Source organism: Bufo bufo, chromosome 6 (genome assembly GCF_905171765.1).
Source record: "Bufo bufo chromosome 6, aBufBuf1.1, whole genome shotgun sequence".
NCBI lineage: Eukaryota > Metazoa > Chordata > Amphibia > Anura > Bufonidae > Bufo > Bufo bufo.
In genome coordinates, this window is record NC_053394.1 from 401827013 (window position 1) to 401843616 (window position 16604).

Genomic DNA, 16604 nt, shown 5'->3' on the forward strand with positions numbered 1-16604 from the left:
ACATGACTGGAGAGGTGAGGGACTCTGGAGATGTAAGGAGTGGTATTTATTACTGTGTCTCTCCATAACCAGGACTACACAGTAGTGAAGAAGACATCTGGTGAGCTCTGTCAGGTCCCTGTGTCTGAAGGATGGGGAAGAACCCTGAGCCTAATCATGGGGCCTCCACCTCATCCCCTGATACATGAGGAAATCAATACAGAGAATATCCTGGAACTCACTAACAAGATGATTGAGCTGCTGACTGGAGAGGTGACATTGCTGGGAAATTGAACAGTAATGTTATGAAGGGATCTGGGTGATGACTGTATCATTGTGTTGTCAGGTTCCTGTAAGGTTTCAGGATTTTACCATCTATTTCTCTATGGAAGAGTGGGAGTTTTTGGAAGGACACAAAGATCTGTACAAGGACGTCATGATGGAGGATCACCAGCTGCTTACATCACCAGGTAATAGACTGTATTACTGTGAATTCTAAGACCTAGGAATAAATAGGCTTAACAAGGCTTTTTTGCATAAAATGTTTACTAAACTATGATAAAACATATATACAAAAGATAACATACAGAGTAAAGTACCTGTCACCAAAGCTGCTGACAAATGACCCAGCTCTCCATCAACCAGATTCCAACATGGCACCACGTCCATACCAATATGATACAAAGTAAAGTGGTAGTAGCAAGACACATCTTACCCTGATGATGTATTTAATGGATCTAACCTATTTGTTACATGCTAGATTTTTTTTATACCTTCCCGGCCTCTCCTAAAGGTCTTCAGTGTGCAGTACACATGTAAAGTTACTTCACACCTCAGGAAGCGGCCAGGTACCTGCTACCACTTACCAGCTATATTACAAGAAATGAAAGGGGAAAGAACCACTGAAATACCTTGCTGCATACACAAATACACACAGCATCTCATTATTTGTATGTATAGATTGTCAATACTAAATTTGTATTAAATCTTCAATTAGATATGTAATATAATCTGTTCAGCAGCTATACATTCACCCATTGAGCCAAAATGCTATTTCATGTGTGGAAATCCTCACATAATAATAATCTACAACATAAACTGACATGAGGTGTGGATATAAAATCTACAACTTGTCAATTTATGGTCAGTCCACTATGAATTTGATTCTTTATAATGCATTGGGTAAAATCCATGTTCTGTGTGCAGTGGAGAATCTGCAGCGTACCATGTAGAATTTGGTGTGGAAATGTTGAGGATTTACTGTGGATTTCACCCCCAACATTTCAAGGTGAAATCCACAGCAGATATCCTCTACATAATTTGACATTCTGCGGATTTAAAATCTGGAAGTCAGGTCAGATTCCAGAGCTTTCCACCGAGTGCCTATTTCTTCATCGTCTGTTGTCAGCGAAAGTATACGAGCAGTTTTGAGACTGAAGAACCAGCCGCACTTAGACTTATATCAAGTTCCTGTGTGCTAACAGAATACAGAACGTGGAGACATATACACAAATAAGAGGAGGATGGAAGGTCAAAGCTATGAGTGTCAGGATTGGTAGCCACCAGGTTCTAGAAGAAAGAGACCTAGATAATAGATCATCATTAACACATAACAATCTTCACGGCAAGCATGAACAATAAGTTTTCCCCGGCGCCTCCCCAACGGCACTGACAGGAGGGTATCCCTGCCCCCTGGACAGGAAACAACACTGGAGCTCCAGATTAAAAAGGCCTCCTTTCCTTACCTAAGCCAGTGTTATTTCCTGTCCACGGACAGCGCGAATGCTCCTGCCAGTACAGGGAAGATTTTGCACGGCCTTTCTGTTTCCCCTGCATGGGAGGGTTGCTGCAGAGACCGGGGACTCCAGGGGTGCGGTGGTTCCCTTCTCCGATCTTAGGCATAAACCCTAAGCACCGGGCTTCTTTTCCATTCTCCGGCGTTTTGGATCAAATGCGACGAGCGTCCATGTAGGCGGGGCCTTCTCCAGGGCAGTAGGAGGTCCGAGAGTAGAGGTAACATCAAGAAGTAGAGGCGTAGCATGCGTCGTGACGTCACGTGTGCTCGTGACTGTCGCCGTGTCCAGGGCACGCTTGGTGCTCGAATTTTAAATATTCTAAGTACTACCAGGAGGATAGTGTGTTTCCCTGCTCCAGCATGTCGGCTTCTCAAGAGGATGCGGCCCGCAAGCCTGTGGATTCTGGTTCCAGCGCCCTAAGCCCGGTAAACCTCCTCTCCTGTTTACCTGTGTAGATAAAATTTGGGATGTGGAGCTCTCCTCTCTTTTACAAGTACACTGATGGGTGTCTGGTGGTGTAGGTTAATAGAGATATAAATTACTAGCCCCTTTTTTAAAATCAGATTTTTTTAGGGCAGAGAAACCTCCACTACCAGGACACAGGGCGGGGACTCGGGACTCAAGAAGTGTGCTATATACAGAAAGTCCTTTGTCTCCAAATCCAAAAAATCACTATGTGCAAAATGCACAGAGAAGATGGTATATGAGTATCTGAAGAATCTTCCTCCTTTCTGAGCTCCATGAGGGATATAATTAGAGAGGAAGTAAAAGCGGCAGTAAAATCAAGGCTACCTCCCTCATCTCCACAAGCTTCCACTTTGTTATGTGGAGAGAACAAAGCAGTTCAGACAGTCAGACCACCTCTTTATCCAGTTCCAGGGTCCGAATAAGGGTTTAGCGTTCAGGAAGCCTACAATCGCTCTGTGGATAAGAGACGCTATATCTCTTTGTTTTACCAACAGGAATCTTGTTTCCCCAGCAGGACTCAAGGCCCACTCGACTCGGGCAATGTCTGCCTCTTGGGCAGAAAACGCAGCTATATCAATTGAACAGATCTGTAAAGAGGCTGCCTGGGCTAATCCTTTGACCTTTTTTAAGCACTACAGGCGGAATGTGAGCCATAATCAGTGTGATGGATTCCATCCCTCGTGCCCACTTGACATCAACTACGTCGAGCTCACAAGATGCGGTATGGTCACTGCCACAGTGAAACAGCGCTTTCTCAGCCTGGGTAATCTGCCTCCAGCTTCTCGTTTGATATAAGCCCGGTCCGCTAACAGGATTATATAGGGAGAAAAACCAACCCGCTGTAGCTTATACCTAGGCCGAAACACGGACGTGGGGATTCGTGATCGAGATACAAGACAGGACAAGATTAAATTATATATTTAATCGCCTTAAGGGTACACTAGATAAGACACTATACACAAAGAATAAATACAGTGGTCTGAGATTACAAATGCAGGTAATTTTGTACAAACAGGCTTACACAGAGTTCAAGTCAGTTACCGGGTAGATGAATGTTCCTTTGGGTTATGGTTAGTCCTTTGCTGTATTCACATGGAGGGTAGTGATGTCAGCTGGTTGCAGGTCCCTCTAAACACATGGCACAATGTGACCCTCCTTCAGAGAAAAGAGACGCCCGCTTGCTGGCACAAGCCTTTTAAACTGTAGCCGGCCCCTCCTCTGGGAACGGTCCACTTCTCCTCTTCTGGGCTGGCATTAAATAACCCACAGAACCCTTTAGGGTTCATAGCTTCAGACCAGAACGTCACAGGTGGATGGTTCTGGGACCAACAGATCCGCCTGGGTTCCGGCTACAAGTAGAGTCCAAACATGGTACCGTTATTTGGTTTCTGTGGGGAGATATGTAAATCTCCCTTTCCTGGCATCCCACCACCAAACCAAGACCATGGGCATGTTCATCATGGCCACTGGGACACAAATATGTATCCGGTTTGCGCCTGTGATGGCCGGGTGATTCATAATTCCTTATAAATTGCCGGTTCCAGGCTGTCTGCTAGATTTAATTGAACTGGGGAATGGCTTAGACCCCCTGCAAGGACGCTTTCCTGCAGGTTCTATGCTGTCTGAATGGGGTGTGAAATTGTAAATAAGGGGGGCCTGCAAGAAGTTCCCTGCCTGTGGAGTTTACTACCTCTGCTATCTTTCAGCAAATGGTGGGTGTGGGGGCATGGCTGACATGAAATAATAATCCATATTCCTCACAATCAGGACTTCTCTTTTGGGCGTAGAATTCTTTCTGCAGTAGTCCCTCCCTAAAATATGTTCTTCTCTGTTAATCCTCCTGTCAGTGCCGTTGGGGAGGCTAATGGAAAATCCAATTACCGGTAAGAGTAATTAACCCTTTCTCATCTGTATCATTTTGGGACACAGGCTTGAACTTGGATATAGCTGTTGCCACTAGGAGGCTGACACTAAGAACAAATGTGTGAGCTCCTCCCCTTCAGCTATACCCTTTCTGCAGGGACTAAGCTAAATCAGTTTTACCTTAGTGTCTGTACGAGGCAGACCTCCATACGTTGCAGGTCTGCTAATTTTTTTGTTTTCTCTTTTCTTCCTTTTTTTCTAGCGGACGTTTCAGGCAGTCCTAAAAGCTCCCTGCACTCCCACCCAGGAGACGGGAGACCAGGGGGTCCCCCAAGCCCGCTGCTCCTTCTTGTTCTCCAGAAGCAAAGGAGGACCAGAGGTTGCTAAAAGGCACTGTATCCCGCCAGCGTTCGGATCATCACGGTCGTACACTGCAAGTCTCTTCTGTTCCGGTTTAGCGTCCCTCCCCAAGGGGCCGCACGCCGAAGGTGGTGATCTGGCTGGAGCCAGGGGGGAAGAAAACGCCAGACAGGTGAGTATAAGAAAATAAAAAAGATAGAAATTGGCCCTAAGTGCTCTCCTCCTTCAAGCACCCTCACCCTTCTCAGGTTACCTGGTCCCCATAAAGCTGAGCCCCTCCAGGAGATTTCTGCTGTTGGGAGAGAGGGAGGCAGAAGGGTTTGGTGCAGGGCGTCCGTTTTCCTTCATTGTTCGGCGGGTCCTGGGCGCCGACGGAGCCGCTGCTAATTGAGGCCCCGGCTTTTTTGCGGCCTTCTCCCATTTGGTCACCCCGCATTTTCCTATTTACTGGCCGGCGTCTCGCTGCAGCCTGGGCTGCAGGGAAGCGGATGTGGAGGCTAGTGGGCCAGAGTCTTTTTGGGGGCAGGGCAGAAGTTTTCCCCGCTCCAAAGCTGGCAGCTGGGAGGAATCTGACGTTTGTTGCCGTCCCCGCCCACTTCCAGTTTTTAAAGGCACCTGCAGCGGGACGCTGACAGGCTCCTCTGGACATGCTGCGTGGAGGGACGCAGGCTGGGTAAGCGCCATTTTTACCTCCCTCATCCTCCCTTCTGTCCGAGCCCAGACCCCAGGCCCCGAAGCAGGCGGTCACTACTGTGCGCCATTATGCTTGTGCGTCGTTTAGCTCAAAATTTCCATCCACTCAGTCAGATCCCCTCTGCTCTGCATGTGCGGCTCTGCCGTCCAGTGGCTCGGCCCCAGACCCAATCGCCCCTGCTGCCCAGCCTATGGTAGAACCGGAATGGGCGCGTTCCCTGTCAAGGATGGTACAGGATGTCTCCAGTACCAACAAATCTATTGTGGAAATATTGGGGCCTTTGTCGGTAAGGCAGTCCTCTGACCGGTCCGATTCTGGGGATCGAGGGGTTCATGCCCGTCACGGCCGTCTCTCCAAACGGGCCAGAACATCCTCCCCCAAAATGGTGTCTGTGTATCCCGTTTCCTCGGCCTCTCCTCCTACTGGGGAGTCTCACTCCAACGTGTCCTCCATGGAAGAGGCATGTTCTGAAGAGAGGGAATCAGATGAGGATGTTGTCTCTCCTGAGGGTCAGTTGTCCAAACTATCCTCTGTGGTGGACAATCTTATTACAGCGGTTATTGAGACGTTGCAGGTTGAGGACCCTGCACCTTCTTTGGCTAGCTCGGATTTTTTCTTTAGAAGGTCCCGTCGCTCGCACAAATGTTTCTCCAACCACCAGGATTTTGATTCCTCTCTTTCCAAGGTATGGAATTTTCCTGATAGACGTTTTGCTTTGCCAAAACGCTTAAACATACTTTTATCCATTTCCAGAGGATTTGACTAAGAAATGGTCATCCTCACCTATTGTAGACATGGCTGTTTCCCGCTTGGCTAAGCATACTAACTTGCCAATGGCGGATGGGGCTTCTTTCTCTGATATCAGGGATAAGAAACTGGAAGCTTTGCAAAGTCTTCCTTTGAAGCAGTGGGCACAGCACTGCAGTCAGTGTTTACCTCTACTTGGGTGAGCAAGGCTATGGGGGAATGGGCAGATAATTTGCGTCAGGGTCTTGCCTCGGGAGTTTCGTTTGGGGAACTGGCCGATGTGGCCCTGCAGCTCTCTCATGCCAGTGCTTATATTTGTGAGGCCTCTTAGGACGCGGACAGGCTTATGTCTCGTTCGTCAGCCCTGTTGGTGGCTTTCCTGCTGGGCAGCAGATAATACTTCAAAGCGGACCCTGATGACCCTCCCCTTTACCGGCAGCAGACTGTTTGGTGAGCACCTGGATGAGATCATTTCAGACGCTATGGGTGGTAAGAACACTCATTTACCAGAGAACAGGGGGCGGTTTAATATGTAAAAAAAGCGGAAGCCCTTTTTTGCCCCTTTCGGAGCTTTTCCAGTCCTAAGAGCTCGGCCGACAAGTCTGTCCCGGATCAAAAGCGCAAGCCTTCCTTCAAGCCTCGCCCCGTCAACAGGGCTCAAAGTCCTATAACCCCAAGTCCTCCACTGCATGACGGACTGCTTCCGGCGCCTTCCGATCGGGTGGGCGTCCGGCTTCATTTATTTCGGCATGTTTGACTGGCTAACGTCTCGAATGCGTGGATGAGAAAGGTGATTGCAAAATTCAAGTCTCCCCTCCGTCCCGATTTTTTTGGTTGTCGCCTCCGGCTTCTCCCTTAGCCGCAGATTCCTTTTTTCAGGCGAATCGCACACTCTGGGAGTGATTGATCCGGTTCCTGCGCAAGACCGTTTTTGGGGTTTTTACTCCAATCTCTTTGTGATTCCCAAAACAGAGCGGACAGTCCATCATGTTCTGGACCTCAATGCACTCAATTGCTTCCTTCGCATCCACAGTTTCTGGATGGAGTCCCTGAGATTTGTCATTGCGTCCGTGGAACCAGGGGAGTACCTGTCCTCGGTAGACATCAAGGACGCTTATCTTTACATGCCCATCTGCGTCAGTCATCAGAGATTTCTCCAGTTCGCAGTGGGTCAATTTCACTACCAGTTTGTAGCCCTCCCGTTCGGCTTGGCTATGGCTCCCAGCGTCTTTACGAAGATTCTGGCAGCAGTCATGACTCTGCTCCATGCCAGTTGGATCGTGGCGATCCCTTACTTAGACAACATCCTAGTAAAGTGTCCGTCATTCCGTGTGACAGTCATGGACACCCTGGAACACTTTGAATGGATCCTGAACAGACAGAAGTCCTGTCTTTATCCATCGCAGCAGCTGACTTATCTGAGCATGGTGCTCGACACATTTCAGGCCAAGATATTCTTGCCTCTGGAGAAGCTATCCGCTCTCCGTCTTCAGTTTCTTCCCTTGTTGTATCCATGTCCTATTCCCATTCGTCACTGCATGCGGGCTCTGGGCCACATGGTCTTTGGCTTTGAAGCAGTTCCCTATGCTCGGTTCCATACCAAAACTCTTCAGCGAGCCATTCTGTCCAGCTGGGACCGTTCCCCAGCCTCTCTTTATCGGCTCATGTGTCTCTCTGCTCCGATCCGCCGGGCCCTCTGATGGTGGCTGGCCTCTACGATGTTGACGTCGGTCCGCTCTTTCCTTCCTCTCCAGTGGACGGTGTTAACAATGGACACAAGCCTCAGGGGTTGTGGGGGAGTATTGTAAAATTTCTCTGTTCAAGGAGTATGGTCACAAGAGGAACGCTCCCTTCCAATCAACGTTCTGCAGTTGAGGTCGATTTGTGTCTCTCTGCGGCATTGGACCGACCATCTCAGGGGACATCCGGTTCGGGTTCAGTCCGACAACTCCACGGCGGTGGCGTACCTCAATCACCAGGGCAGCACCCGAAGCCCGGAAGCCATGGGGGAGACTGCTCTGATTCTCAGCTGGGCGGAGAGCCATGTTCCGGCGCTGTCAGCAGTTCACATCCCCGACATCAACAATTTTATCGCTGACTTCCTCACCCGGGAGCTTCTCGATCCTGGCGAGTGGGCTCTTCACCCGCATGTCTTTCAAGCCATCTGTGAGCGGTGGGGTCGCCCCTGGAGTGTGACACGCTTGTGATTCTGTGTAGTCGATTCACATTTCCTTTCGTGTTCCCGCCTCTGCCTCTTATTCCACATCTCCTCAGGAAGATTAGGTCTGAAGGACTGCCTGTCACTCTCGTGGCCCTCGATTGGCCACACAGAGTGTGGCATGCGTCTCTGGTCACCCTTTTCGCCGACAAACCCTGGCGTCTACCTCTTCGTGAGGACCTCCTGTCGCAGGGGCCAATCTTCCACCTGAATTTAGGGTCGCTACATTTAATGGCATGGCTGTTGAAGCCGCCGTACTTAAGGCTCGGGGGTTCTCGGATGCCTTGGTCCAGACCATGATTCGTGCCAGAAAGTCGTCATTTTCCCGAATCTACCACCGGACCTGGAAGTCTTACTTTAGTTGTTGTGAGCGGCATCAGCTGTCTCCCGCTCGGTTCTCTTTGCTGCGACTCTTGCCTTTCCTGCAGTCGTGCATGGACTTGGGGCGCCCCCTTTCCGTCCTCTGTTGGATCCTTGGGATCTTAATCTAGTGCTCAACGCTCTACAGTCTTCACCATTTGAGCCTTTGCAGCAGGTGTCGCTTTGCTTCCTATCTTACAAGGTGGCATTTTTGGTGGCAATCATTTCTATCCGTAGGTTTGCGGAACTCGTGGCTCTGTCATGTTGGTCGCCTTTTCCGATCCTCCATCAGGATAAGGTAGTATTTTGTCCTGTTCAGTCCTTTCTTACAAAGGTGGTGTCGACATTACATTTAAATGAGGAGATTATTCTCCCTTCATTTTCTCCAGACCCGTCTGATCTTCGGGACCAGTCGCTCCACACTCTGGATTTGGTTCGGCCGTACCAAATCCAATCTGTCCCAGACTTCATCTTCCAGGGGGCGGATTCCCTGTTTGTCATTCCAGAAGAGCTGAGACGAGTCTGGCAGCGTCGAAGACTTCCATGGATTAATTTGGCCATTGTGGAAGCGTACCGCATTAACTCCTTAAGGACACAGCCTTATTTCACCTTAAGGACAAGGCCATTTTTTGCTAATCTGACAAGTGTCACTTTAAGTGGTGATAACTTTAAAACGCTTTGACTTATCCAGGCCATTCTGAGATTATTTTTTCTTCACATATTGTACTTTATGACACTGGTAAAATGAAGTCAAATTATTATTTTTTTATTTATAAAAAAATACCAAATTTACCAAAAATTTGTAAAAAATTGCAAATTTCCAAGTTACAATTTCTCTACTTCTATAATACATAGTGATACCTCCAAAAATAGTTATTACTTTACATTCCCCATATGTCTACTTCATGTTTGGATAATTTTGGGAATGATATTTTATATTTTGGGGATGTTACAAGGCTTATAAGTTTAGAAGCAAAACCCAATTTTTAGGGACCAGTTCAGGTCTGAAGTCACTTTGTGAGGCTTACATAATAGAAACCACCCAAAAATGACACCATATAAGAAACTACACCCTCAAGGTATTCAAAACTGATTTTACAAACTTTGTTAACCCTTTAGGTGTTGCACAAGAGTTATTGGCAAATGGGGATGAAATTTGAGAATTTAAATTTTTTGGCAAATTTTCCATTTTAATCAATTTTTTCCAGTAACAAATCAAGGGTTAACAGCCAAACAAAATGCTATATTTATTGCCCCGATTCTGTAGTTTGCAGGAACTACTGTACGGGCAGACGGTAGGGCGTAGAGGGAAAGGTGCCCCGTATGATTTTTGGAAGGCAGATTTTGCTGGACTGGTTTATTTACACCATGTCCCATTTGAAGCCCCCCAGATGCACCCCTAGAGTAGAAACTCCATAAAAGTGACCCCATTTTGATAATTATGGGATAAGGTGGCAGTTTTGTTGGGACTATTTTTAGGGTACATAGTATTATTGGTTTATCTATATTACATTTTTGTGAGGCAAGGTTACCAAAAATAGAAATTCTGAAATTTCATATCCATTTGCCAATAACTCTTGTGGAACACCTAAAGGGTTAACGACGTTTGTAAAATCAGGGGGGGTTCAAATGGGACATGGCCATCAAAATCTGCCTTCCAGAAACCATACAGCGTTCCTTTCCTTCTGCGCCCTGCCGTTTGGTCATACAGCAGTTTACAACCACATATGGGGTGTTTCTGTAAACTGCGGTATGAGGGTAATAAATATTAAGTTTTGTTTGGCTGTTAACCCTTGCTTTAGTAGTGGAAAAAAATGGATTAACATGGAGGATTTGGCAAAAAATTGCTTTTTTGGCACTGTTTTAATTTTTTCTTTTTTACCGTGTTCATCTGAGTGGTTATAGGGGGGTATTTTTATAGAGCAGATTCTTACGGACGCGGCGATACCTAATATGTCTACTTTTTATTTATTTATTTATGTTTTACACTATATTATCTTTTTATAAAGAAAAAAATAACATTTTAGTATCTCCATAGTCTGAATCTTTTTTTTTTTTTTTTTGCCGATTTATCTTATGTAGGGGCTCATTTTTTGCGGGATGAGAGGACGGTTTTATTGGCGCTATTTTTGGGGGGCATATGACTTTTTGATCGCTTGCTATTACAATTTTTGTGATGTAAGGTGACAAAAAAATTACTTTTTATTTTATTTAATTTAATTTTTTACCGTGTTTATCTGAGGGGTTAGGGGGGGTATTTTTATATATTATTACGGACGCGGCGATACCTAATAAGTCTACTTTTTTTTATTTATTTTAGTCTTACTAAATAATATTTGAGACTTTTTTTTTTTTTTTTGTTTTAGTGTCTCAAGTATGAGAACCAGTTTTTTATCCGATTGTCAGTGGCTAAATTGGGATATAAATTTAGTACTCCATGGAAGTGTGGTACTCCCTGAAGCAAACGTCAATGCAGAGGCCCGGATGATCGGGGCACGTGTCGCACTGAGTAGTGGTGTCCTTCCATATCCCCCTCCTGCGACACACTCTGCACTTTTTTGGGGTCCGTCCCTTCTTTCCAGTATGGGGGACCACACCTGGAAAGTGTTGGCCAGGGACGATCCGGGGTGCCTCCAGTTCCCGAGGTACTCCGGCCTGCTCTTTCACAGTCGGAAAAGATCAGGGCCTTGAGGACTGCCTCATAGAACTGAAGGAATGTCCTGTGTTGCCAGCGCTCCGGGACAGCACAAAAGAGTTGTACAAGGCAACCTGCACCAAGTAGACCGCAACCTTTTTGTACCATGCCCGGGTTTTGTGCATGGCATTATATGGCTTGAGGACTTGATCAGAGAAATCAACTCCTGCCATATACCGATTGTAGTCGACGATACAATCGGGCTTGAGGACTGTTGCCGTGGTACCTCACACAGGGGTGATGCCGTTACCATGAATTGTGGACAGTACAAGGACATCCCTCTTGTCCTTATATCTGACCAGCAACAGGTTTTCACTGGTAAGGGCAAGGGTCTCACCGCTGGGGATAGGTACCTGGAGGGGGTGGGCAGGGAGGCCGCGTTGATTTTTCCGCACGGTCCCACAAGCAGACGTGGATCTGGCGGCGAGGGACTGGAACAAGGGGATACTAGTATAAAAGTTATCCACGTACAGGTTATAACCTTTATCTAGCAGTGGGTGCATAAGGTCCCACACAAGTTTCCCGCTAACACTCAGAGTGGGGGGACATTCTGGGGGTTGAATACGGGAATCTCGCCCCTCGTACACATGAAACTTGTAAGTGTACCCTGAGATACTCTCACAAAGTTTGTACAGCTTCACGCCATACCTCGCCCACTTTGAGGGAACATACTGGCGGAAAATGAGTGTCCCCTTGAATGAGAGACTCATCAACCGCGACCTCCCTTCCAGGACCCCCCGGCGCCTGCTCAATGATTTGAGCAGGCACCGGGTTCCGATCACCGCCCTCCACCCGGCGGTGATCGGAAATACACAGGGCGTACAGGTACGCCCTGTGTCCTTAAGTACCAGGACATCAGGGCGTACCTGTACGCCCTGTGTCCTAAAGAGGTTAAGGACCGGGCTCCAACTTTCCAGGTGACTGCTCATTCTGCTTGGGCAGTGATGGCCTCGTGGGCGGTGCATCACGGTGCTTCGGCCCTTTAGGTCTTTGCACACCTTTTCCAAGTTTTATAGGGTGCACACCTTTGTGTCTGCGGCTCTGCTGGGGCGTAGAGTTTTGCAGACGGCGGTTCTCTGATTGGCAGGAGGGTTTCTGGTTAGGCCCACCCCTGGGACTGCTCTGTAACACCCCAAGGTCAAGCCTGTGTCCCCCAATGAATGGAAGATAACTAGATTTTTGTACTTACCGTAAAATTTGTTTATCACCTTAGAGATCATTGTGGAAGATTTATCAAGGCCGTCTAAAAGAAAAACTGTCGTTCTTCATTAGCAGAATAGGAAATGAAATCTGCGTTGTAATTGGTTGCCATGGGTAACAAAAATAGTTTTTGTGTTAGACAGTTTCTTTGGTCAATAAGACCCAAAGGTAAAGATTTAAGACAGTGTGAGCTGTGTGGGTCTTGATCCTCTGCACAATTTGGATTAAAGTTGTACTGTCCAGTTTGCTCACCTGTCACTTATTTGGGGCTCTAGGGTAACCTTCTAGCCAGAATTTTTATAACTATAAAGTAAGTGTTTATCACCTCAAAAAGGCTAAATGCACTATTCCAGTTCCATTTTTTGTTTATTAGTCATCATATTCCTGCCATAATTCTGAACACCACTCATCTAGCTTTTAATAGTAGCTAGACAAAAATCTCCATCAGGGCCAGCTCTAGTTTTTGGTGGTATCATTTCCCCCACTACATTACATATTAGTGCCACTATATACTGCTCATATAATATTGTGATATTTTCCATCCATGTGCTATCCCAGTTTTTGGTGGATAGCAAATGGACTTATTCATTTCTTTTGGTTTGCAAAAAAAAATAAAAAATAAGACATCCGTGTGCTCTCTGTATCCGTATGTCCGTTCTGCTAACTATAGAACATGTCCTATTCTTCTCAGCAAAAAGTAGCCATTTCTATTGATGGAAATGAGAAAATTGCGGAATAAACACAGAAGATTTCTGTGTGGTTTGTGGACCGAAATACGGATATGATGGAATGCATAATCTTTAGACAGTGATCTGATTTGTCTCAATCGGTTGAATATTGGATTTTGCTACATGCCACGTAATAAATATGCATTTTATATAGAAATGTTATAAATACTATGCTGTCAAATTAATTTTATTCTTTTCAGATGACTGTACCAGAATCTCAGATGGGCATGTGACATCTTCAGATTTTAAAACAGAGGATTATGCTATTACACAAAATACAAGTGAAGAACATGCCATAATCCCAGATGTACCCTCAGGTCTTCTCAGCAAAGATTCATCATGTGATTCTTTTAAATATGTCCAATCTTCTGATTTATCACAGATTGCAAAGGAACAGAAAAGCCACAAAATGCGTGTTGAACATCAAACAGAGGAGAAGCCGTTTTCATGTTTGAAATGTGGAAAATGTTTTAAACATAAATCTGCTCTTGTTATACATCAGAGAATTCACACAGGGGAGAAGCCATATTCATGTCCAGAATGTGGGAAATGTTTTACAGATAAATCACATCTTCTTAGACATGAGAGTAGTCACACAGGGGAGAAGCCATATTCATGTCCAGAGTGTGGGAAATATTTTAGCCAGAAATCAGATCTTGTTAGACATCAAATAACACACACAGGGAAAAAGCCATTTTCATGTTCAGAATGTGGAAAATGCTTTACAGAAAAATCTAATCTTATAGTACATCAGAGAATTCACACAGGGGAGAAGCTATTTTCCTGCCCAGAATGTGAGAAATGCTTTACTCGTAAATCATGTCTTGGAAAGCATTTAAAAATTCACACAGGAGAGAAGCCATATTCATGCTCAGAATGTGGAAAATGTTTTACAAAAAAATCAAATCTTAATATACATCAGAGAATTCACACAGGGGAGAAGCTATTTTCCTGCCCAGAATGTGAGAAATGCTTTACTCATAAATCATATCTTAAAAGGCATTTAAAAATTCACACAGGAGAGAAGCCATATTCATGCTCGGAATGTGGGAAATATTTTACAGATAAGTCGTATCTTGTTATTCATAAAAGAAGTCACACAGGAGAGAAACCGTATTCATGTACAGAGTGTGGAAAATATTTTATCCAGAAATCTGATCTTGTTAGACATCAAGTAACTCACACGGGGGAGAAGCCTTTTTTGTGTTCAGAATGTGGGAAATGTTTTACTCAGAAGTCAACTCTTGTTTGTCATCGAAGAACTCACACTAGAGAGAAGAGACTTTCTTGTTCATAATGTGGAAAATGTTTCACAGATAAATCATATCTTGTTATACATCAGAGAATTTACAAACGGGAGAAGCCATTTTCTTGTCTAGAATGTGGAAAGTGTTTTACAGATAAATCAAATCTTGTTGCACATCAGAGAATTCACACAGGGGAGAAGCCATATTCATGCTCGGAATGTGGGAAATGCTTTACTCATAAATCAAATATTGTTAAACATCAGAGGAGTCATAAAGGGGAGAAACCTTTTTGAGATAATGTATGTGGAAAGTGTTTTAACCGAAAGCCAGCTCTTATTGCACATCAAAGATAAAATGTCCAGAAGGAAGGAAATGTTTCAGCGACAAATCACATTTTTAAAACTCAGGAAAGTCATCTTTTTTTTTTTTTTAGCTATTTTTATTGATGAATAGTACACAGAATTTATTTTTAACATAAAGTAAAGGTAAATGTCATTCAAGACAAAGGGAAGTCAATTTACAGCACTACATGATGATTAAGGGTACGTTGACATCACCCATAACCTGATCTGGCAGGCTGCTCCGGCAGAAACAGAGTTCGTCATATCTGGCATTGCCCGATGCTGTTGTTCATCGCCGGACCCCATAGACTATAATGGCATCTGGTCAGGATCTGCTTTAGCTTTAGCCATGGGTTCCAGGTTTCAGGTGGACAAAAACCATTTCATGCAACATTTTTTGCCGGCTGGATCCCATTGTAGTCTATTGGGTGCGGAAGGAAGCATCATTATCTGGAAATGCCGGATCCTGAGAACTTCAGCAGGCTGTTCTCTGCTGGATCAGCTTACTGATGATGTGAATGTCTACAATTGTAACTAAACCTCTGTTATCAATAAAACTAATAGACTCCAGATAATGGAGCTGTGGATACACCATGTGCATAGAATATTTCACATTAAGATCTCAAGACTTGTTACTCGTTAATAAACATTTGACTTTAAAACATACAAACAACCTTGTGGTTGGGTCTATTTTCTTTACCCTTTAGATTTGAAGATAACATTATAGAACCTATGGAGTTAAGCGAGAGCTGATATAACTTGTGAGAGGAGAATTACACCGTGGATCCTAGAGTTTGTGGAATTTTACTAGGACATTTTCTGTATTAGAAACAGATCCATTCATTTGGGTATATTAATATTAACCATATTATGCCATTGAGTCTCCTGTCCATCTCATCATTAGACTTGTCTTGTCTGACAGTCCTGAACCCAGGATCTCTGCACGTGAGCATCCCAATGAAGGGCAGAGACATCGGTGGTGGTGATGATAACATCGGTAGAGATTTGCAAGTATTTCCCTCTGGCAAGATTGAATTCTAGTAAGCACCACCTGAGATCTTGAATCAAACAGTCCATAAGCTTATCAGAGGGCGAAGATTATAATGATTGAGGTGTAAAACCCACAGCATGTCCTGATGAAACTCTCTAGTTTACACCTTGACCCAAAGGACAGCATCTATAGCTGCCATTAGAGATCTTCATAATCTTGTTGTCACAGGGTGCCAAAGGCGCACTCAGTCTCCCATCAGCCGCAGACCTGCTGCTTAGTTTCGGGAGCGAGGATCTGTGTTTGGCCTCGTTCCCAGAGCAGCTTTGCTAGCTGGGAGGCTCCCTGCTCCTAGGTCTGCCTTGAGCACCGAGCTGATCACTCGGTGCTCGACTTGACTGTCTGTCGGTCATGTGACGCTTGCCACGTCACATGACCCTCAGACCCCACTATAAATACAGGAAGCCTGCTGGCCACAGGTTGCCTGTTAATTCTAGGTTCCTGGCTATTTGTTGGACTACTGAATACTACCTGATCCTGTTCCCTGACGATCCTTTGCCTGCTCCTCCTGTACTGCGCATCTCTCCTGGTATCCTGACCCCGGCTTCCACCTGACGATTCTTTGCGGACTCCTGTTGTACTTCGTTTCTCTCCTGGTTTTTGACCTCAGCTTTTCCTGACTATTCTCTGCTCATTCCTTAGTACTGCGTAGCTCTCTAGGTATTGACCTGGTCCGTTCACGTTCCGTTATTTGTCTTGTCTGTCTTCCCAGAACGTATCCTAAGTTAGGGACTGCCGTCTAGTTGTCCCCTGTCATTAGGACTTGCGAGGCAAGTAGGCAGGGCCAGGGGTGAGGGTGGAGCACAGTGGTCACTATCCTCCCCCCTGTGTGTAGTGTTCGTGACCGTCACACTTGTACA

The 16604-nt window shown here is 45.5% G+C and overlaps 2 protein-coding genes across 2 annotated transcripts in view; both read left to right on the forward strand.

The window, feature by feature from the left end:
• The window catches only part of LOC121004474 (zinc finger protein OZF-like), a 543049-nt gene that overhangs the window by 417676 nt on the left and 108769 nt on the right, over positions 1 to 16604 (forward strand). The gene's annotated exons all lie outside the window — the stretch shown is intronic.
• Positions 200 to 14814, forward strand: LOC121004498 (oocyte zinc finger protein XlCOF6.1-like). The gene is made up of 3 exons (XM_040436758.1): positions 200 to 252; positions 326 to 449; positions 13309 to 14814. Exons 1-3 carry the CDS (start codon positions 229 to 231, stop codon positions 14403 to 14405), a joined length of 1245 nt encoding a protein of 414 aa, XP_040292692.1. The 5' UTR covers positions 200 to 228; the 3' UTR covers positions 14406 to 14814.